The sequence below is a fragment of the Schistocerca serialis genome, chromosome 1 (genome assembly GCF_023864345.2).
Source record: "Schistocerca serialis cubense isolate TAMUIC-IGC-003099 chromosome 1, iqSchSeri2.2, whole genome shotgun sequence".
NCBI lineage: Eukaryota > Metazoa > Arthropoda > Insecta > Orthoptera > Acrididae > Schistocerca > Schistocerca serialis.
The window spans coordinates 119,060,890-119,083,454 of record NC_064638.1 but is presented as its reverse complement, the minus strand read 5'-3'; the positions used below and the strand labels follow the sequence as shown (position 1 = coordinate 119,083,454).

The 22,565-nt window shown below is 39.1% G+C and overlaps 1 protein-coding gene across 1 annotated transcript in view; it reads left to right on the top strand.

Moving 5' to 3' along the window:
* LOC126463579 (baculoviral IAP repeat-containing protein 6) overlaps positions 1-22,565 on the top strand; it is a 314,074-nt gene that overhangs the window by 189,853 nt on the left and 101,656 nt on the right. The window contains 6 exon segments of the mRNA XM_050096169.1: positions 2,593-2,853; positions 3,071-3,201; positions 3,804-3,978; positions 4,115-4,315; positions 6,857-7,136; positions 15,099-15,364. Coding sequence (XP_049952126.1) covers positions 2,593-2,853; positions 3,071-3,201; positions 3,804-3,978; positions 4,115-4,315; positions 6,857-7,136; positions 15,099-15,364 — 1,314 coding nt within the window.

The window sequence follows — 22,565 nt, the reverse complement described above, 5'->3', positions numbered from 1 at the left end:
AAAGTTTGAAACAAATATGTTTGGAAGATCCTTAGAAAACATGTAATTAGTATGAGAAAATAAAAGTTTTGGGAATCGAGCGACAAAGATTGGATTAACTTTTTAGTGCATTCCAGGTCCATAGGATGGATTATCTTCATCCTCTGCAAACTCCTCCTCCAGCTTCCTCTTGTTCCTCCTCCTGTTTACTCTTGCTTGTATTGCTAGACTCTTTACAGCCCTGTCTGCAGCCCGAAGGCGTTCCTTGTCTAAAGCAAGCATCGCTCGTACCATGTTAGAACCTATCTTCATTCCCATATTTCTAAATACCTTGCACCTTACAATGTTGCCATCATTGAAAGTCGCAACAGCATCATACACACCAAAGTGAAGTGTTTCTATTCCAACAAATAGAGTCTTGGGGATTCTCGACCATATAACACTATTTACACTTTCATTGGGGTTTTGAGTTTTTCCGTGAATACACTTTTTCAACAGTTCAGGTGCTGCTAAGTCTCTGAAAATAGGTTTTATCACCTCCATTATTGCACGAGGCAGACTATGCTTATGAGTGTACACTTCACAAGTTAGCAATCCTTTGTTATATTTACACCAACTGTCTTCTTCTTTGGGACACAAGCTATGTTGGGGATTTTCATCGGTTGAAGAAGTACGAAAAAAAAGAGCCCAAACAGCCTTCTTCATTTCGTCGACACTTTGTGTACTTTGCCTAATAGCCATTCCATAATAGTTCTGTATTTTGTCAATTACACTGTCAGTTAACCTTCCCTTCCCATCCAACCCTTTACCATCACTGAGTTTTTGTTTTTTGTATGAAGCTTTCAGTCGCCAAAGTCTTGTTCCCATTCGCTTCTGTACGTGTCCAATACACTCAAATTTCTGCACTACAACATCATCACCATAGGGCTTCAGTCCTTGAACATGTTTGAAACTTTTAGAATCACCGTCACCAAGGTAATTAACATATCGCACTTTATCACACTCCTCAGAATGCTGGAATATACTGGCAACACCAGCCACTTCCATTCCTCCACTACTGCCACTATAGTTAGCTTTGCAATTATTTTCATGTGTACCTTTATATTTTTGTGGACATCTACAATACTTTGATATTACTGCTACATCTAAAACTTTCCCTGTATACATACTGGTGGCAGATACTACACCATGAAGAGATGTGTGTCCCCGTTTATGCCAGGTACCATCGAACGCTGCAGTCAAATCTCTGTTACCATTATTTTCCATTACTGCCTCTTCCACAGCGTTCTTCATAGATTCTATACAGACATCTTCTACTTTAGACCCTATTAATTTATTATAGGTCGTAAACTTGGTTGGGGGATTTGGAAGATTCATGATGCCACAGAAAATTGCACCTGCAGTAGCACCCTTACCAACTGAACGCAAGGAATAAACAAATCTAATGTTGTGTTCGTAGATTTTGCTACCATTTTCTTCAGTTGCAGTTACTGCAACACTGTTCCAAAAGGTGGTCATGTATGAACACTTATCACATTTCAGTTGTATTTCACTAGCAACTCCTACGTGCTTTATTATGGAGAGTTCCAGACCAACTTCACTACAGTGAATACATCTTACACAGTTTGAAAAAATTCCTTTGAGAACCGACATATCAAATATTTCATTCACATCCGATTCGCCCATAGAACATTCATAGTTTTCACTCATTGAACCAAGCTTCTTCTATGAAGTATTTTCTTTCCGACTTTGACTGCTATGGGCAGGTGTACTTGAGAGGTTAGGTTCACTCACTTGGTTATCGTCTTTATTGTTTACAGTAATAACACATACCTTTGGCTTTCCAACATTTCTCCTTTTCTTAAAAGCCTTCAGAGGATTTCTAATAACTTTACTTTTACTCATTATTATACTTCAACAAAAGAGAGACTCAAGAAACAGAATTAATTACGAATATTTTCGAGATAACGACAGAGTAAATAAACATGAAACAATCGACAATCACACCAGCAATATATATTGAACCATCACAGGTTAGCCACAACACATACTTTATCTCACATCACTAAAATGTACCTGATGAACACGGACGTTAATAATAACACCATTTGACAGCAGTTTAACAGCGCCACAGTGGGTCACGCCCATGTAGAACACATTTCAAAAAAAATTTAAAAATAGTTGGTCTTCGGAATTGAATAAATTATATATCTATTAAAAGGTAATAGTCTGCAGATTCAGAAAACGCAAAAAAGTAAAAATTGAACTTTTCATGATTTTGAGCCTTTGCGGAGCCTCTTAAGTCCTTAGATTACTTAATCTTTAAATTTTGATTTCACAGATATGCCTAGTTTTACAGGTAAATGACATTTTTGAGTGGTAGAGCAGGTGCATCTTCTTATTTAAAAATCAGTTTTATTTGGTTTTAGCTGTTTGATGTGGGTAACTACTTGTGAGTGGAACAGAGCTTGGTTATGAATAGAATGGTGTCGATGCAGTTTTAATATGAATAATGATCATTTATAAAATGTGGTAATAATTTATGTTAGTAATGTAAAAGCAGTACTGGAATATTAAAAGATAAGTTTGTTAAGGATGTTGTGCTAATTACAGTGCTGGAGCAACAAACAACAGTAATGCGACTGCTGAGTTCTTTAGCGGGCTGTTCTGGATCGACTCTGGCAATGCTCCTGGGTTCGGCAGGTGCATCTCCTGCCATGAATGCCTCAGCAGGAGAACAAATTTCTGCAACTGCTTTTGGTGACCTAGAGCCTTTGTCTGTTGGGGATGCAGTCTTCCAGTTACTGCTCATGCTTGCTCGAAAGGCGACAAAGCCGACGCTAATGTTGCAGACACTCTACGATTTCCTATCCTGTAAGTATACTAGGTTGAGTTTCTAGCAGGTGCGTGTGCACACACACACACACACACACACACACATAGAGCAAGGCAGCTCTAAGCATTTGAATAACGTATGGCTTTGTGCTACCATTATTGCTTTGCTTTTTATGGCAGTTAGCGTATTTCATTAATGTTTGACATTATTTTGCACATTGTCTCTGCTCTCACTTCCCTTCCTTATTGTTTTCAGCATGCAATAGTAAGCCAAGTGTTGGGACTATTGGTGTTATGCAGCTCTCAGAACCCCTCCTGTGGTTCATTCTTCACGTGCTCGATTCAGAAGAAGCACTTAATGAATTCAATAATATGGGAGGAATTAAGGTATGATAAGAGTAATTGTGATGTAGTAGTTGTAAAGGGAATGTCTTTGATAAATAGTTTCCACATTGAGGTATGTATTTGAATGAGCCTAGTTTTGAATGTGTGAATGTATGAATTTTAATTATTTACAGTTAAGAAGTTTTGAGAGTCACTGTACAACATGCACAGAGATAAAGCTTGTAGAGCATTTAAAAGTCCAGTTTATACAATGAATAGTCAGTCAGACTTTGCCTAGGTACTACACTGAATTTAGTGAACTGACTATTTTCAGACAGAAGTCTGCATTCCGAGTAAGCATGATCTTGACACTTGTTTACACATTAGTTTTCACTGTAACGGCGACTTCAGGTACTAGTGTTTGAGGCAATGCAAGTTTGGAGCTCAGATGGTTTTCTCAATTTTACCTTGTTCATTAATTTTATGCTACAGTTGTGTTAATGTGTCATTACTTATATGTGTGAAGAGAGAAATGTGTAAAACAGATGTTAAGTGTGTTAATTTTGGTCAGGATGCAAATACTGAAGATTTGTTCATAGATTTTGAGTTCAGCTTTTTTAAAAATCGCGTCATAGGTGTGTTGATATTCTTGAAATTTTCTGCAGGTAATATGTGAAAATTTGGTCAAAAGCAACCAGGCTTTAATAAACTCTCATCCAAGTATGGTATCAGTGGTTATGCAACATTTCAGTCATATTCCATCAGCAAGTACAAGCACTGGCAAAAAACTGTCAAACCCTATTGAAACCTATGAAGGCTTACTCAACTTCGCACCTTTAGGTGAGTCAAAACACTGATTTTATTACACATACTGACATTACTTTAAATGATTCTTGAGCTAATTCAAGGTGTTATCGATGTTAAGGGAGCAATCTGTAAAAATTCTTGTGATGTGGGAGTGCTTTTTCTTTGACAGGTAACATCAGTGCTAGTAATCTAACGGCACAGCCAGCTGATGTGCTGATCCAGTCGGCACCACCTCACCGACGTGCTCGGACACCTGCGTGGTCGTATCACTTTTACCCTGAAGAAAGCTGGGTGGAGCTTACTCTCACATTACCGTGTGCTGTTCTGTTAAAGGAGGTACAGCTGCAGCCCCATTTAACATCACTTGCTAGTAAGTCTGCTACTTGGGTACCGTCCAAATTTTATTTTGTTCAATATCCAGTAATGTAATTTAGACACTAAAGAACTGAAATACACAGTGTTTTTACACATTATTGAATTTCCACAAGGACCAGCTGTTGCCTTTTTAGGCCGCCCTCAGACAATTTAAGGCTAAAAAGCTAAAAGCTAGTTCACAATAAACTATACTATAAATGCCCGGCTGCCATGCAGTCTAATGCATGGCTTTCTGGGCTGGGAAGGAGTGCCTGGTCCCCGACACGAATCTGCCCGGCAGACTTGTGTCGAGGTCCAGTGAGCCGGCTAGTCTGTGCATGGGTTTTAGGCAATTTTCCATCTGCCTCGGCGAATGCAGGCTGGTTCCCCTTATTCCGCCTGAGCTATATTATGTCAGCAATTGCTGCCCAAACAAGTTCTCCACGTACGCGTACTCTACCACACTGGTTTGATGTGAGACATTCTCTGAGATGGTCCACCGGGGGCTGAACCACACAATAACCCTGAATGAGTGGTTCAGTGTGGGGTGGCGGAAGGATGAAGTGGACTACTGTAGTCATCGTGGAGTTGTGGGCCATTGCGGCTGCAGCGGGGACGGAGCCTCTCGGTCGTTTCTAGGCCCCCAGTTAACATACAATACAATACAATACTATTTATAGGATACTGATACTGTGTGTTTCCATTCTTTAACATGTCTATGTTCCTCCAAGTACTGACAGAATATTTGGTAAATGTAATGTAAATTCTCCAGCATAACTGTCCTGAGGAATATAAAATTTCGAATGAATGAGTATTATAAAGGTACAGTTTGATACCAGAATTGCATAGGTTTTTGGGATATCAGCTCCTCTATGAAGGAAGTAGTATTAAAGCTTCCAGGAGCAGACGACCCAAAGCAAATGAAATAAATCCCTTCCTTCCATATGCAACTTGAATAATGGCGATTACATAAGGAAAGTGGATCCAGCCTTCGGTGGAGATGTTTTGATAGTTGTCCTTCCTTTGAATCACTTGCTAATGGAATAGTGAGGAAATAAGACAAGTGGTGCTTGAACATAAATAATTTCTAGAACATGTTGCATCATGGCTGTGGTGTACAGATGAAGTTGTGAGTGTAAAAATAATTGCAGCATTGTGTATTCAGCTGTCATCATGTAGCCGTACACACACTGTGTGTATATGTTCAGTCTTGTTTGGATGCCTACCAATGTCTCAGCACTTCTACTATTCGGCAAATTGTTACTTTTACTCCAAAATTATTTACATGATTCACTATGTCTTAGAGTAATGCTAATCTGTTAAGAGTTTGTAAGAGGAAAAATAAACTGAAGTGAACTATAGTGGGTTACTTTTGTCAGTGGAATGGAGTCACAACGTGTTCAGTCATTTCTGTTAAGATATCTGCAAGAAAGGTGTTGTGAAACGTTTGGATAGCTGTTTAATTCAGTAACCATGCTTCACTGAAGACTGTAAGAAGATAATGCTGCTCCTCTCCTCCCCTCCCCCTATATACATATTGCACAGGCTGCTGTGATAAAATGATGTGTGCAAAAGCATATAGGCACTTCAATTTTAGTTGTAGATTTTTTTGAATAGAATGAGAGTAGTGTAACCCCCTGTCCCTGCACCTTTCACCCAACATTTTCCTCTTCCTCCATCCTGTCATCCCCTCCCAATTCGTGTCTCCACTTTGCTTCCAGCATCTGCCACTTCCCACTGGCCATTGCAGTGGTGCCAGCCCTTATACCTGCCGCCCTTCCCTCCCACATTTGTGGCTGGCAAACTGGCCACCTCCCTCTGGGCCACTATCCACCCACCCCCAGTTCCCCATTCGCTGCCTCCTACTGTCTCTTCCTCTGCCCACCTTACCTGACACTACTGCCACCACAACCAGTCCACCTGCCGAAAAATAGTCTAGCCAGCACCATGTAAAGACATAGGTGCATCCGAGTGTGTGCGTGTGCGTGTTCAGCAAAACTCCAATAGCTAGCTTCTTCGTTTGTGTGTGTGTGTGTGTGTGTGTGTGTGTGTGTGTGTGTGTGTGTGTGTATTGACAAATCAACACTTCTGCTTTTTGATGAGTGCTGCTTTTTGATGAGTGGTCCCCTTCAAACCAAACGAATTAGCAGATAATTTATGTCATGTGTGCTTTCTCTCTTAAAATTTCAAAACGAGAGAAAAGAGTAGTTATTGTATTTGTTATATCCATTGTTTGATTCTTAAATTGATCATGTGCTATGCAGTTTGACAGAATACTAATGAAACTTATATTAACAGCTTACGTAATATTAAAAATTTTCTTATCCAGTTTTGTTGTTTTGCACTTGATAATGTTGCAGCAGCTCATAACTTAATATTATTTATTCTTGGTGTAAATGTTCTAATAGTATGCACATGGATGTGTTCTCTGTTTATTGTCTTATATCCCCTTTAATCTTTTGAGCTCACTTACTAAAGGTTAATATCAAGAAACATAATTGTTATTGTGTAAGTTATAATACACGTCATCTTATAATGTTGATGGTTATTTTCTCAGCATGCCCTTCAGCAGTAGCAGTGGAAGTATGCCGCGACTGCAGTGTTGGTCTAGTGCCTGTGTGTCCCCCAGTTCCCACCAGCGGGCTCACATTTATACGACTTCATCTGCCACAGCCAGAAATTGTCACCAGTGTGCTGCTTCGACTTTATAAACCTCATGATTCTTCAAACATCGGACTCTCACAAATTCGCTTGCTTGGTTCAACTACTTTTGGGGAAACTGCTTTCCGTACAGTGAACATGGATGTGCCTGATGAGGAACAACTCACAAAATCAAGGTACTTGAGCCTTCTCTCTCTCTCTGTTGCATCCATCTAAGGAATATAATCCAGTATGAATTTTTTTTATCTTCCAATATTATTCCATCACTTCATTATATCGTCCTCCCCTTCCCCCTCCTCAATGCGCCTCCTCCTCCACCCCCCCCCCCACCCCCCACCTCCACACTTTCTTTGGATCATGTCAGACCGTGTTATTTTAGTCATCTTGTGTTAAGAACTTAATTTTTATACATTCATTGTGAAAACATTTGTGTCTGCTGCTGCTACTTCTTCTTTTACATTGCATAATCTTGGCAAGCTTTAACTTTTCATGTCAAGTTTGTTATTAGTTTCGTACAATAAGAATACTTAAATACTGTTAAGGAAAGAAGACAAAGTAATAGTTGTACTGAGAAACTTGATGTGACAGCAGAATAGTGGATTGGTCTTTTTCTAATGTCTGTGCTGTTGCTGTACTGGTAAAAACTCAAGTGAGAGAAAAGAATAATATTGCTTTATTGTAGTAAAAAGGGAAGCTGCGTGCAAATGATAAACAAGAATAATATTTTCAAGGTATTGTTTGAATTAGGAGGCTCAAGGGATGCAAAAAAGTTGCTCTGTGCATCAGGATCTAAACTGTGATTCCCACCGAAGAGTGGCTCAGGCATTCTATATTGATCATCTTTGATTTTGGTAAAATGTGTACAAAAGCGACTTGCAGTGACTTACACAGAGTTGCAGCTCCATGTATAACTTGGCGTATGTACTAGGGCCAGTTTCATGAGGGTTACTTTCTTAGGTAAGGGAACAGTGCAATTAAATCCTAAAATTTGGCAAGATGTTGTTCCTGATGTAATAGAGGTGAGATTTTGTAATGTACATCTTGACACTACTTTTGATGAATAAAACAAATTTTCTCACGATGACTTTTCCTCGTGTTTTGGCAGTGAGTACGAGACACTAAAACAAGTATCGTTTTGAGAACTCTGTCTGTCTGCCTGTCAGGAAGTTAGTGAATCATGAGCTTACCTACAAATGTATTCACTATGCTTTGCTTTCCCAAAACTATCAAATGCACCATTGTTACCCTATACAATATACTTTCGATTATCCACTGCCTATTTCTCCCACTTCCCTCCCCCCTGCTGAAAATTTTCCATCAACCTGGGAGTAGTTACGACCGAGCGATAATCTCACGTTACAACACAACTGTAGAAAGCAATGTGCTCCTCAAACACTGCAAGTGATGGATTGTATTTTATTTCAAAGTAGTGTAAGCTAATGTGGGATTGGATTTTACTCTATTCGTTGTGAGTACCAAATTTTCACATATACTATGATGTTGAAGTAGAATCTATTATAAACATTAGTTACTGATTTTAATTGTGATATTGAAATTAATTTATATTTTTGGACAATACAAATGCATTACTGTATACTTTAGTTGTGGATTATGCATGAAATTTGATCATCCGTGATTTTCAAGTCCCCAATTGCTGTGGATAATCAAGAGTTTACTGTATTTGAAATAGTGTCTTAAAATTTACATCTTATTTTTATAGTTGTTAAGACAACCAAAAAGACACTTCAAAGGCTACCAGATACACCTATTTTTGATTGTATATCGTTTTAGTTAAGGTGCAAAAATTTGACTTTATTTGTTGGTTTTATCAGTAGGTTTAACCCTTTCACTGCCACAGGTGAGCTCTTTGTGTTCTGTACCGAGGCTGTGCTTGTTATGGCTGTAGTGCTTGCCAAATGCTAGTGCCTGTGCTGAGAGACAGCATTTCGGCTAATTTGAAATACTGACTTTTTGAAAACTGTTAGGTGAAAAAAAATCTGAATTTTGCACATCCTACAGTCTGATATCTTCACTCGATAAGGAGCTGCATCATATTAAATAAAGCATTGCATGAGATTTTAAATAGTTCACAGAGGTAAAAAAGCATTGCATAAATTTTGCTTATGGCTGATTTTAGCTCATACATTTCAGTGAATGAAATGTAAATAAGATATAGAAATTTTCGTTAAACTTGAGAGCAGAACGATATCTCATTTCATTCGTGAGTTTTTGGGTTGTGTATCTAAAGGAAAGTTGTGCACGATGCAATGTGGTATGATAAATACTCGAAAGATTTATATTCACCGGTATATGGAAGTAACTTGTCCATAGTAGTGAGAGATTGCAGTTCAGGCTGCATTCAGAAAAATCCAAGTGGTGTGTATATACACGTCCACAACATCTAGGGGGGGATGATGTAGTAGGACATATATACATGCCAACAGCAGTGAAAAGGCTAAATACAGTTTGTTTATTTAGTGATCAACAAATTTCTGTTCTTAGTATCTTTTAAAAACCCGTTTGAATCATTATTGTCTTACATAGCTTCATTGAAGTATTGAATTATACTGAACAGTGACTCTAGAATTTCAAGAGAGGTTACTGCACTGCATTGTAGTGACCTGAAACCTGCCGTGGTCATGTCAGCTGTGTATTTGTGATAGTGGTGTCAACAAAGGACCATTAAATCCTTGCAGCTTTCAAAGCATTAACGATTCTGTATGTTGTTGTTTTTTTAGAAAGTCTATAAATACCTAAAAGCTGCAAAACAATATTCCTGAGAATAAGTCCAGCTTAATCAGTTAGCTGGTTTATGCTTTGATGAAGCTGCATAGATTTGTGTTCATTGTGAGGTACTGCTCTTACACAAATATAAAGATTTAGGTAGTTATGTTGTAATAATAGAACACAAATATGTGTCTACTAAATCAATTTGGAAATGTCTGATCCTGTAAAATATGTGACAGTCTGATTAGACCAATTTCTGTGCAAATAGTGCAGAAAAGACTTTTTCTAAAAGAAAGCTTCACAGATGTTAAAACCCCTTAGTATTGCTAAGCCATTTGTCCAGAACCCACAATATCCTTTCTTCCAGGAGTACTCGCCCTGCAAGATATGCAGAACTGCTGTGAAGGTAACTGAAGTACTACTAATGGGGAAGAAAGGCTGTGAGGGTGGTTTGTGAGCCCTGTCTAGATAGCGGAGTCAGTAGAGCACTTGCAGTAGGCAAAAGATTCCAGGCATGTGTCCTGGTCTGGCACACAGTTTTAATTTTCCAGGTAGTTTCAAATTGGCACACATTCCGCTACGAAATGAAAATTCCTTCTGCATTGATGTTAATTTCATCTTAATGAAATGCAGCTGATGGATGTTTTTGGGGATCTGTTTATAATCTTAAGGCTGTCGGATTATCACCATTGAAACTTCAGTGATTTGATTCAGTAGGTAAACAAAAATAAATAAATAAATAAATAAATAAATAAATAAAATAAAAGGCTTTACAGGGCGAAAGATGCATAAGTTTGAAGATGATATTATAAAGGAAATTGCAGACTTGATCCTGGTGAAATGGAGAAACCTAAAGCAGAATAACTCAGAGCTGGTACTTTAAAAAGACCAAGGGAGAATTTTTTGTTTAAATAAAGTGACAAAAGCAACAAAGAATTGAAGGGAAAAAAAAGGAATCTTGGCATATGCGATAAGCAAGCATGGAAAGAAACTTCTCAATAAAGTAAGGTAAAAACTTACAGAATTTTTTGTAGATGTAATACTTTAGTAATTTAGTCAAATCGATCCAGGCAAAAAAAGGACTGTTAATTCAAATAGGTGCAAAAAAGCTGAGATGCAAATGTACCTTTACTGTGTACAGTGAAATAAATGTTTGCTGATTATCGAAACTGAAATGGACATGGACTTAGATTTCCAACATTTTGTGAATTATGTCCAAAGTGGTGTTACTGTATTTGTGGGAGATTCACACAAAGCTTGTGTGTGACAATACATGAGAATGAAAAACTAATGTTGACACACAGTCCAGTAAAAGAAGATTAAATGATGTTGCTTAAAAAGTCATCTGTAGTTTGTAATAAGAAAGCCATAAATCAGTCACAGATAGAAAGTCCAGAACAGATGCTCTGAAAAAACCTGTAAGATGCATTTGGACTAGAAAAGAGTGACTTTCAAGTACAATCAATTTTAGCAATGGATTTGCACTGATTAGACACTGGAAAAATTTATTGAAGATCTAGTATCAAAATGGTGACTTTTTTGACCATAGAAGGTCTCAAACTGGGCAACTTTATTATATTGATTGACTTCGCTGGTAGTTACTGCTTAATTGTTAAAGATGTGGTTGAAGGATCTTATTGGAAGAATTGCAAAGCACCACTTAACCCATTTTTTTGTTTACTACAAATATAATGGAAGATTAAAAAGTATCAGCTGCATCACAATCTGTGATAACCTACAGCATGATACGGATGCAGTGCACATGCTTTGGATGACCTGATAAAGTTACTCAAATGCACTGATACGCAAATAGAGCCTGTTCACTATTTTAATGATACTTCTGCTAACCATTCAAAAATTTTAAGAACTTTAGCAGTTGTTTCTATCATGGAAGAGATTTTAATGTCAGTGCCGAATGGAACTTTCGAGGAGGGGGGGGGGGGGGGGGGGACATGGCAAATCATCTTGTTGTCTAATTGGAAGTAGAGTTGAACATTAAGAAGCACAAAGTAACCTTCAAAGTCAGATAAAAAATATTTACTTTATTATTGCAAAGAAAATTTACAGCTAATGGAATTTCTTTTTACAAGAAAAGAACGACATTTCAAGAAATAGACGAACTGATTGCAAAGCCTCACTCCTTCAGAATGTACGAGGAAGTAAGGCAGGCAGCAAGGATTTACAACAGGAAAAGTAGAGAAAGTAGGCTCCTCATAAACAAAGATGGGAACTTCCTACTGTGTGAGACAAAGGAACAGATCGAAAACCAATTTGCCAGCCGGTGTGGCCGAGCGGTTCTAGGCGCTTCAGTCTGGAACCGCGCGACCGCTACGGTCACAGGTTCGAATCCTACCTCGGGCATAGATGTGTGTGATGTCCTTAGGTTAGTTAGGTTTAAGTAGTTCTAAGTTCTAGGAGACTGATGACCTCAGATGTTAAGTCCCAAGCAGTCTGCTTGTGTCTGTATGTGTGGATGGATATGTGCGAGTGTGCGAGTGTATACCTGTCCTTTTTTCCCCCTAAGGTAAGGCTTTCCGCTCCCGGGATTGGAATGACTCCTTACCCTCTCCCTTAAAACCCACTTCCTTTCGTCTTCCCCTCTCCTTCCCTCTTTCCTGATGAGGCAACAGTTTGTTGCGAAAGCTTGAATTTTGTGTGTATGTTTGTGTTTGTTTGTGTGTCTATCGACCTGCCAGCGCTTTCGTTCGGTAAGTCACCTCGTCTTTGTTTTTATATATAATTTTTCCCACGTGGAATGTTTCCTTCTATTATATATATATATATATATATATATATATATATATATATATATATATATATATATATATATATTCAGCTGTATTTGTCTGCATCTGCACTTTCTTCTTTTCATTAATTCACACAAAATTACTTTAGGATTCATAGTTTGGAAGCACACATGGAGGGTATGAAATGAAGTTGCCACTACTTGCATGACACACAGGAATATTATTATGCTTCATTCGACTCATTAAAACTCACAAAGTATTCAGTGTGTAGGTATGGAACTGGGACTAATGTTTTCTTTGAGTCTTGCACTGTGTTTTCATTTCAGTTTCCTGTAGAGAAACATATTTTAATGTGATTTACAGGGAACTAACAAAAATCCATTTCATGATGACAAATTTTTGACAAGTGACAAACTTTCTTACTATTGAGATTAGGTGTATATATTACACAAACAGAATCTGAAGATTAACTATTATTTCATATGCTTTAAACTGGAACTGTCAGAGGCCTCAAATATGAGATAATTTGAATTTAATGTGACACATAATGGTCCACTCGTGCTAAACGGTCACATGCTGTGTTTCATTATAGGGACAGATCACACTCTGTTGTTCTCGTTTCTGATATGTCATGTGGTTATATCTTTTCTCTCCACCAACAGCATAAGAATATAGAAATGTTTATATTGAGAAACTAGGTTGTACTGAACAGTAAATTACAATCTGAAACTGCCTTGAAAGACACCTACTTCTTTAAGGTTTATAACTTACAGGGTGGAGAATTTCCCTACTAGCAGTACAATCTGTGGTGTCACCGCCAGACACCACACTTGCTAGGTGGTAGCCTTTAAATCGGCCGCGGTCCATTAGTATACGTCGGACCCGCGTGTCGCCACTGTCAGTGATTGCAGACCTAGCGCCACCACACGGCAGGTCTAGAGAGACGTACTAACACTCGCCCGAGTTGTACAGCTGACTTTGCTAGCAATGCTACTCTGACAAATACGCTCTCATTTGCCGAGACGATAGTTAGCATAGCCTTCAGCTACGTCATTTGCTACGACCTAGCAAGGCGCCGTATTCAATTGATATTTATTATGTGAAGCATGTATCAACAAGAGCGGTGTTCTACAATTATGGATTAAAGTTAAGTATTACAGCAACTGCGTCCATTTTTCTAAGTTCTCATTTCCATGTAATGTTACAGACCTCGTGCCAGCCTGCGTGAGCTTAAAAGCGTGCATTTCGGCCTCCTCTAGCAACACGGTGTTGGCTCTTCTGCCAACACTTTACAATCATTAATTTCATGCATCACACCCTCAGCACAGCAAATGGATCTACTTAGAAAATTTGTGTATTGATAGCGTGTTTTCCCTCAAAGTTTCCACTTTCAGATATTTCTAGCTTCCTCTTTGTTGTGAAGTATTTCCTTACCAATCTCGACAACATTGTTTTTGTTTATGTTCATATCTGCAGCAGCTTATTTTTGCTCACTTTGTTAATAGACTTCCACACACAAAGTGTTTCTCTCCAATGACCTAACACTCCTCCCACCAAGAGAACAATCTCATACATTTCCATTTGTAACAATAAATTTGCTTTTGTCAGGGTTTAGTATGATATACAAAAAAACAGTAACAACGGAAGGCAGTAACTACTGCTACCTTAAGAAATAAAAAACAAAAGCACTGTGTGCAGCAGAGAACCATACAGGATAATAAGTTGTGTAAAGCCTAGTGCAAGTGGGAAATGTTTTAATGATGATTATGAGGATTTGGCAAACACTGTTGTTTGCTGGAGCTCCAGGTCTCATGAGGTTCACTGAGTGTGTACTGTGCCACCCACGTGAGCCTCACCCAGTACTTTTTACGCAACCGTGAAGGCTAAAATAATTTTGAACTGAGTATAAATGTCATGACGATGTTAATACGGTGAAAACTACCCACAATGCTGCTTCTGCTGCATTATGAAAGGAATAGGTTGCTACTCACTATATAGTGGAATTCCAGCACTACACAGCCTTTTATTCCTCCAGTGCATTCACAGTCCTTCTACTTCCCTCCTTTTCCACCGCGCCCGCCCTACACCCTCTGTCTTACCTCCTGACTGCACCTAACTGCCATAGCTCTTTCTACCTCATCCCTGTGTGCTTTCACAAGAAGGTGTTTACTGTCCCCCACCCCTACCTTGCTATCCCTCCAGCCTCCTCCTTACTCACACCACTCAGATTGCATCTCCCATCATGCACAGTAGTTCGCAGTCTGACCTCAGCAGGCAGAGGCATGGTCATGTGTGTGTGTGTGTGTGTGTGTGTGTGTGTGTGTGTGTGTGTGTGGGTGGGTGGGTGGGTGGGTGGGGTTGCAGTTTTGTGTGTGTGTGTGTGTGTGTGTGTGTGTGTGTGTGTGTGTGTGTGTGTGTGTGCGCGTGCGTGCGTGCGGGTGCGGATGCGCGTGTCTAATTCAGAAGAAGGGGCTTTTTGGGTGAAAGCTTGTGTGTTTAGCAGTCTTTTTATTGTATCTATCTGTGACTCAGCATTTCCACTATATGGTGAGTAGCGATCTGTCCTTTTCATAATATTGTCATTACCCCATTCTGGATTTTCTATTGTTTGTCTTTAGGAGGTGTGTATAATTTAATGTATAGTAACATAATTTATGGTTTCAGTTTAGGCTGGCTGCGGCTCTTGCATCACTGCCTGTGTCTGCCGATGATAGGCTCACCCTTGGCACGCGGAGTGGTTGCATCTGCTGCAGAAGTGGAGGGGCTGCCTGAAGCTTGTTGTGGCTTGCTCCTGGTGCCGGCACCTGCACCTTCTCTCTTCACACCCAGCCTGGAGAGGGTTCTGATCCGGTTAGGTCTTCACTCTCGTGACCTAGGCCTGAAGCAGATCAACACCCTGCTCCGGAATGGGGCAGCAGCTTTTTTGCAAGGTCAGTTTATTAAACAAATTGTATAAAAAAAAATTCACTGGAGAAAACTTTAAAATTACAAGGAAACAAATGGCAGGTCAGTACCTGTCAGGATGCAACATACCAGTATTGATGGAGACACATTTAAAAGTGAGAAAACTGTTTCTAGCTTGCGCAACTCTTAGTTGTCTCTTCGGTTAAAAAAATAGGAATAAGTCTGAGGATGAAAACAAAGTTACTGAGATGCCCATTTGAGTCAGGCCCACTTGTGAGAATGAGCGGAGGAAAAGGTGGGAGGACAGAAATCAAAGTAAAAGATCAAAGATATTACATTAGTAAGTAATGTGCCAGTTTCATTCCAGATATGATATCGCAAACTGAAAGTAATTGTGGATTGAGCTGAAGAGAAATGATAGTGGAATAAATAGTGAAATTAAGCAATCCGAGGAGTTAAATGAATTCAGTAGGGGCTTGTAAACTTGCTACCATGTGATGACCAGAGAGGTTGTTCTGGGAATTCTTTTGCCCTCCTTACCAAGGTGTCCCTCCCTTCTGTCTACTTTCCAAAATTCACAAAAATCGTCCATGTTGTCCCATTATAGCAGGCTTCAAAACCCCTTCCAAAGGTATATTAGCACTAGTAGAGAAATATTTCCGACTCATCAAACATATAAAAGCCTTTCTCACTATTTTCGTAACACATAACTGATGCAAATCTATCTGCATCCTATACAGGCTGTGGTATCATACATAGTCAACCACAAGGAAGAAAACCAGCAGAGGACATAACTGATTCCAATTTCTAGCCATACACTGCCCCCCCCCTCCCCTCCAAATGCCACACCAGCAATTACAGTAACAAACAACGGACAAAGAGTTCCAGATTAATCTGGTTTAAGACTGTTTCTTTTTAAGTAACATTTCTCTGTATGTATGTATAAACACCTGAAGATGAACAGAACATGTTTGATACCCGTTGTATTATGTTAGGTTAAACATAAAAAGTGGCTGGTAGCAGAAATTAGAAATAATAACCATTAAAACATACTTCCATTCTACAGGGAATATACCACACACGCCTAGGACTCACAAATCTGTTCCCTCCCCTCACCCATCAGAAGCCCACCATGTCACTATTGATGAGATCTCATTCTATGACTAATCCACTTTCTGCAACAGCTTGACTCCTTTTCCTGACTCATTCGCATGGTCATACTCCACATCGGAAGCCAAAATTCCTTTATGTTGACCCTTACTTCATTGAAACTCGCATTCACCTTAGTTCTTTTAAAAGCAACCAACAAGTAGGCACAGGAAGAAATCATTTTATTTTTTAACTGATTGAGTGTTATTTTTTGTCCAGTTGTGTGTGTTATTAATGCAAATTTCAGTGTTATTTTCTGATGGTTTAATATTTTTAAATTGTGTTCTTTATTTTCATTGTACTGCATTTGTTTTAAGTATTACGTTGAAAATGAAGGTATACCTGTCAATTATATTCCACCTTTTGACATCACAAATGTCGTTTATGTTAATACTTCCGTGAGTGATGGTTCTGCAAGGTTCGCAGGAGAGCTTCTGTAAAGTTTGGAAGGTAGGAGACGAGTTACTGGCAGAATTGAAGCTGTGAGGACTGGTTGTGAGTCGTGCTTAGGTAGCTCAGTTGGTAGAGCACATGCCCACGAAAGGCAAAGGTCCCAAGTTAGAGTCTCGGTCCGGCACACAGTTTTAATCTGTCAGGGAGTTTCATATCAGTGCACACTCTGCTGCAGAGTCAAAATCTCATTCTTTTTGAGTTTTTCTGTCTGTTTTGAGTGTTGTCATATGCTGCCCTACCAGTCTATTGTTCAACATTGTTGTTATATTGTGAGACAGTTCATCTAATTGATTGAGCTGTTTCAGTGTATCCAAAATCTCACTTAACATTTTTGTATTCATACTCATAGTGATAGGCATATACTACAATGTTGAGATTATGCACTCAATAATGCTAACTATTTTGAATAAATGTTGTATCCCTTTAAACAAGAATGTAATACTGCCAGTAAACATACCGTATTTACTCGAGTCTAAGCCGCACTCGAATCTAAGCCGCACCTGAAAAATGAGACTCGAAATCAAGGAAAAAAAATTTCCTGACTCGCTAAGCCGCACCTGAAATTTGAGACTCGAAATTCAAGGGGAGAGAAAAGTTTTAGGCCGCATCTCCAAATCGAAACGAAGTTGGTCCACTGTAATATGAGACAATTTAGGTCGAATGAATGACGATACAGCTACAGTAGTTTGGTTCGAGTCGTAAGCTTAGCAGTTAAGCTTTACCAGGTAGCCATTGCTATGCGTCAGGCGCTCCGTACGTATTTATACGGGTACCCTTCCTTTTTCACGTGCTTCATCTGGTTTGAATTGATTGCTTATTTTTCTTGATCTGATAAGCGCAGTTTTCTTTGTTATAGGTGTTTACGTCACTCTACGCTGAAAGTGCGTTACTGTACTGTGTCATGTATTGTTTGTCGTACTCTGATACTGCGTGTTTACGGCCTGTCGCCGATCGCGGCATGGCTTGCGTTTGTGCGTGCTACCGCCGCTTAAAAAAAAAAAAGAGAGAGAGAGAGGAATCGTCTCATTAGCGAAACAATGGCAAGAGACTGCTACTCGTTGTTACTTACACTGCTGCTTTCTTTGATAATGATCAGCAAGAACCAAATAATAGACTGCGTATGATAGATGATGTTCTGAATGAGAGTTTAGCGAATATTTTTCTCCGTTTTAAAATCTTTGCAGGCGCCTCTTTAGTACGTTACATTCTGCACAGAAATTAGAGTCATCTTAGATTTAAAAATCTAGTCAATTGCCTCGCTTCATTTCTGACTGTATCACTGTTTAGCATAAGAATAATACGAATATAAACATGACATGATATGTATATTCTTCCGCGTTTGCTGTTGTCTCACTCTAGTTTTGTGGTTTATTACGCAGACAGGATTTAAATGAGATAGCAGCAAACACGAAACAATACATGGTAAAATGTTTATATTCGTATTATTCTTATGGTGACGAGAATACTGCATGTGATTCACAATTTATAAAAGTTCCTATTAGCAACCATCTCTTCTCACAGATAGGAAAAAAATTCAGAACGTAGAGTTGGCCATATTGACAAACATTCTAAACATTCTTGCCAGTCGGGTTTTCGTAGTACATTGAAATGCTGCTACATTCGAAGATGAACAATACGGAATTTGTATTTACTTCGTTGGATAATGTATGAAAATGCAGTGGTCGAAACTCGGCGCAGAGGAAAAAAGCTTGTCTTCCACCTTTTTTTTTTAAATTTATTTATTTACTGACGCAGAGGTTTTGGCGCCAGTATTTATGTTTGTGCCTACAAAGCATGCCTGTGTAGCGCTACATATATTCGACGGCAGAACTAAGTTGTGGCGGCACCCACCGACATTTTTAAGAACTTCCGCTTGCTTTGCACTCGATTCTAAGCCGCAGGCAGTTTTTTGGATTACAAAAACCGGAAAAAAAGTGCGGCTTAGATTCGAGTAAATACGGTAGTCAGAATGTGAAGCAGTGCACACAGCTGTCAACTGTACATGGTGCAACTCCCCTAGTTTGTTGTATATTGTGCAGCAACACGAAACCCATGCCTTCTTGTGTGTGTGATGCGACGCAACGCCTGCATCAGATGCCTCATAGCTGTAGTCTGTGCTGTTGGTGCACTTAACCACCCTGCCGACAGACTGTGAGTTGATGGAGTGCTGCCACCAGGAACTGTTCTCAGTCTTGTAAATGTTGAAACCATTCGCGGACTTCCATTTAAATGACTTATTAAATCTTAGAGTCAGTGCTGAGCCAGTATTGACATATGATAACCACTTTTAATGTTGAATGGTTACTCTCTCCAACAGATCTTCTTTGCTCTGTTTATTTTACTGTTATCTAATTATCTGGTTATCACAAAGTAATATCTTCCTCACCTATTGTGATAACATATTTCAGGTACGTCTCTTCTCTTTAACCCTGTTTACTGTTGTTGCCCATAGAAATGTTGTATTTCCTGATGATTTTGTGGTGAAATTCGTCTTTGCATCACCACAGCCTTATCACAGTGCCTTTTTCTTTCATTTCGTGGTCACCACACAAAATGTTTTCACTGGTATTCACTACTGGAGAGTACTTAATTAGGATACTGAGATCTGTCGGTCTCTCTTCATAATTACCTTTTTCTTAATCTTTTCTTTATGCACTTGTGTCACTCCTCAAAGTTGTGGTCCTTCTATGCAGTGCCACTTGTATTGAGCTTCTTCACCCTCTACATGAAAGCAATCTGATAATCAAAGATTATGTTGGCTACCCATTAGCTGCAAAATTACGTAACCAGTTCTTTTCAGAAGCTTCTGTGTTTAACAGTGTTCATAACATTTTCACCATATCAATTAAACATTCACAGTTAAGCCCTTAATAATAAAACTCATCAATAGACAGATTGTTAGTATCCCAGAGTTAAGAATTAATTAATTAAGCAATTCCATACAGTCTTCTTTTGATTTTCTTTTCGGAAAAACAGCCATTGTTATCCTGACCTCTTCTTCTTTGATGTCCATAGCACCCCCAAGTGACAACGTCAGCGTGTAAATGATTCCTTCCCACCAGTAAAACACTCACCTACAGTCATTCCTTGTGGCTATAAAGTACTTACATTTGCATTTCATATCTGCGCATGAACAAAAAAACTGTGTGCACAGTATGCCGTCTTCCCTGTACCACTACCACCATAAATTAAGGTTTTTGTATGACCATCTTCCATCTGCACAGTAAAAAGGAAATAGGAAATGGTACTACCTTGAATAGAAACACATACCACCACGCCCTTCAGAATATTTGCACTGAAGAGACCTACCATTCCAGGCTCTTTAGCATGTCATCATTAATAGAGTTGAACATTATTGACCTTCTTTTGAAACAAGAACCTACTGCTGTGAACACACACGGACGCTGTAAGTGTTAGCAGCCTAGTTTGGGTGCAACGCAATGCATTTCACTTTTCCTTCACCTCTGCCTGAAGTATGTTACTTCATATTTTTCAATAGTTTGCTAGTTTCAGCCTTAAAAATGCCTTTTCCCATAAAAATGAATCCATCTTCAAATCATTTTAACTTTGAATGGATGTAACAATTTTATCCACTGATGACTCAATATTATTTTTGTATTTACCAAAACTCTTTTTGTAGGAATTCGTTCTGAAGACATTGCATTTTGGAGAGATCTCTAATTCTGCGTCGGTTACACTGTATCATTTTGTAAGCCATAAATGTAAAAACAAAAACCGACAAATATGACACTACAGCATCAAAAGCAAGCAAAATAACGTGGCACTTGCTTGGTTCACTTCAGCCGACTCTTAGCAGCACAGGACACATGATGACCCTCAGAAATGTTTTGGTAGTAGAACAGAATATTTACTCAATATTATTTTGTGAAATTAAGTCTATGGCGAGCCTGATCTGTACCACTGCCCAGTGGCTGAAAGAGGAAAACAATGAGGTACCATGTTGATCTAAGTGCATGAAAAAAGTAAAGTGCCATATTTGGTGGTTTTCATATTTACATTTGTGTACTACGAAAATGTGTAGTTTAATTAGTGTACAATACTTTGAGATCTCCCCAAAACAGACTGAGCGAGGTGACTCAGTGGTTATCACACTGGACTTGCATTCGCGAGGACGACGGTTCAAACCCTATCCAGCTATCCTGATTTAGGTTTTCTGTGATGTCCGTAAATCACTTCAGGCAAATGCCGGGATGGTTCCTGATAAAGGGCACGGCCGATTTCCTTCCCCATCCTTCCCTAATCTAAGCTTGGGCTCCGTTTCTAATGGCCTTGTTGTTGATGGGACGTTAACTACCCTGTCCACACCCACCCACTACCACCTGCTACAGCCACACTAATGTCCTACATCATCAAAGGCAGAGGAACATGTAAAATGACACATGTTGTTTACCAACTAACATCTATTCTTTGCATGGATTTTTGTATGAGAATGTCCACCACTAAACTGGTTAGGTACATAAATGGACAGAGAAATGGCCTTGGGCCAGCCATAGCCACTTGCTGAGCATGTTCTACAGCATAGGTACACAGACTGCTGGGTCCTCTGTGGCCTGCCCCTCACCATTTGTTGTTCTAATTTTTTTTTCTCATTTTTGAAACTCCTCTTTCATTCCCTTCCGAAATGGAGAGGAGGAGGCCCTTATAGAACTTAGTTTGTCTGAGCCAAGTCTAGCTGGCATTGAGGCAGAAGATATCGGATAATAATTTGTTTCACAGCCCGATATTTTTGAGCATGTGTCCCTTACATAGTTACAGTAAGGGTTTTGTGGCCCACAGTACTCTCTCTCTCTCTCTCTCTGTCTCTCTCTCTCTGTCTCTCTCTCTCTGTGTGTGTGTGTGTGTGTGTGTGTGTGTGTGTGTGTTTTTCCCCCATCTCCTTCTCTACTTTCCTTTTGCTTCTTAGTTGGACTATTCACTCCATACCTCACTTCTTTACATCTCAATATATGAAGCCGACATTGTGCTTTCTAAACTATAATTTTTTTTTTATCTGCTCCTCTTCCTGATGTTGCTCCCTTCATTTTTTTCTCCTCTGGTCTTGACAATGGCCAGGTCCCACTCGACCTAGAGTCTGAGTAAATTGCTCTTCCTTCCCAACCTCACCAAACCAATACCTCATACATTAGATCACATCAGTGTTTCCCATCTCTGTAAAAATTATTATTGTAGTTATTATTTACAATTAAACTTAACACAAAATCTTTCTGGATTGTTTCTTTATTAACTGATTATGATGTAATTCTGATGTTTTATTATTGAATAATGTGAAGTTTGTAGAGACCTCAAGATCAGCAATGTTTAGTTCCCATTGCAAACTGCCTGGCAGTTGGAAATGAGTCAGTTAAGAGACTTAGTGTCCTGTAGGTGCAACCATCACTGGTTGTTGTAGACAGCTATTTATTACTTGTGATGTGTTCCCATAAAACATACCATTCAAAATACCCATAAACGCAATTGAAAGTCACAAAGTAAATAAATAAGTCCATTAACCTTTATTAACTTTTACGCTAATCCTGATGTAAGTTTTGCATTGATCACATCAGTAGAACCATTTACGAGAAGTACTCTGAATGGCTTACCTCACAATGAGGCAACAAATACTTA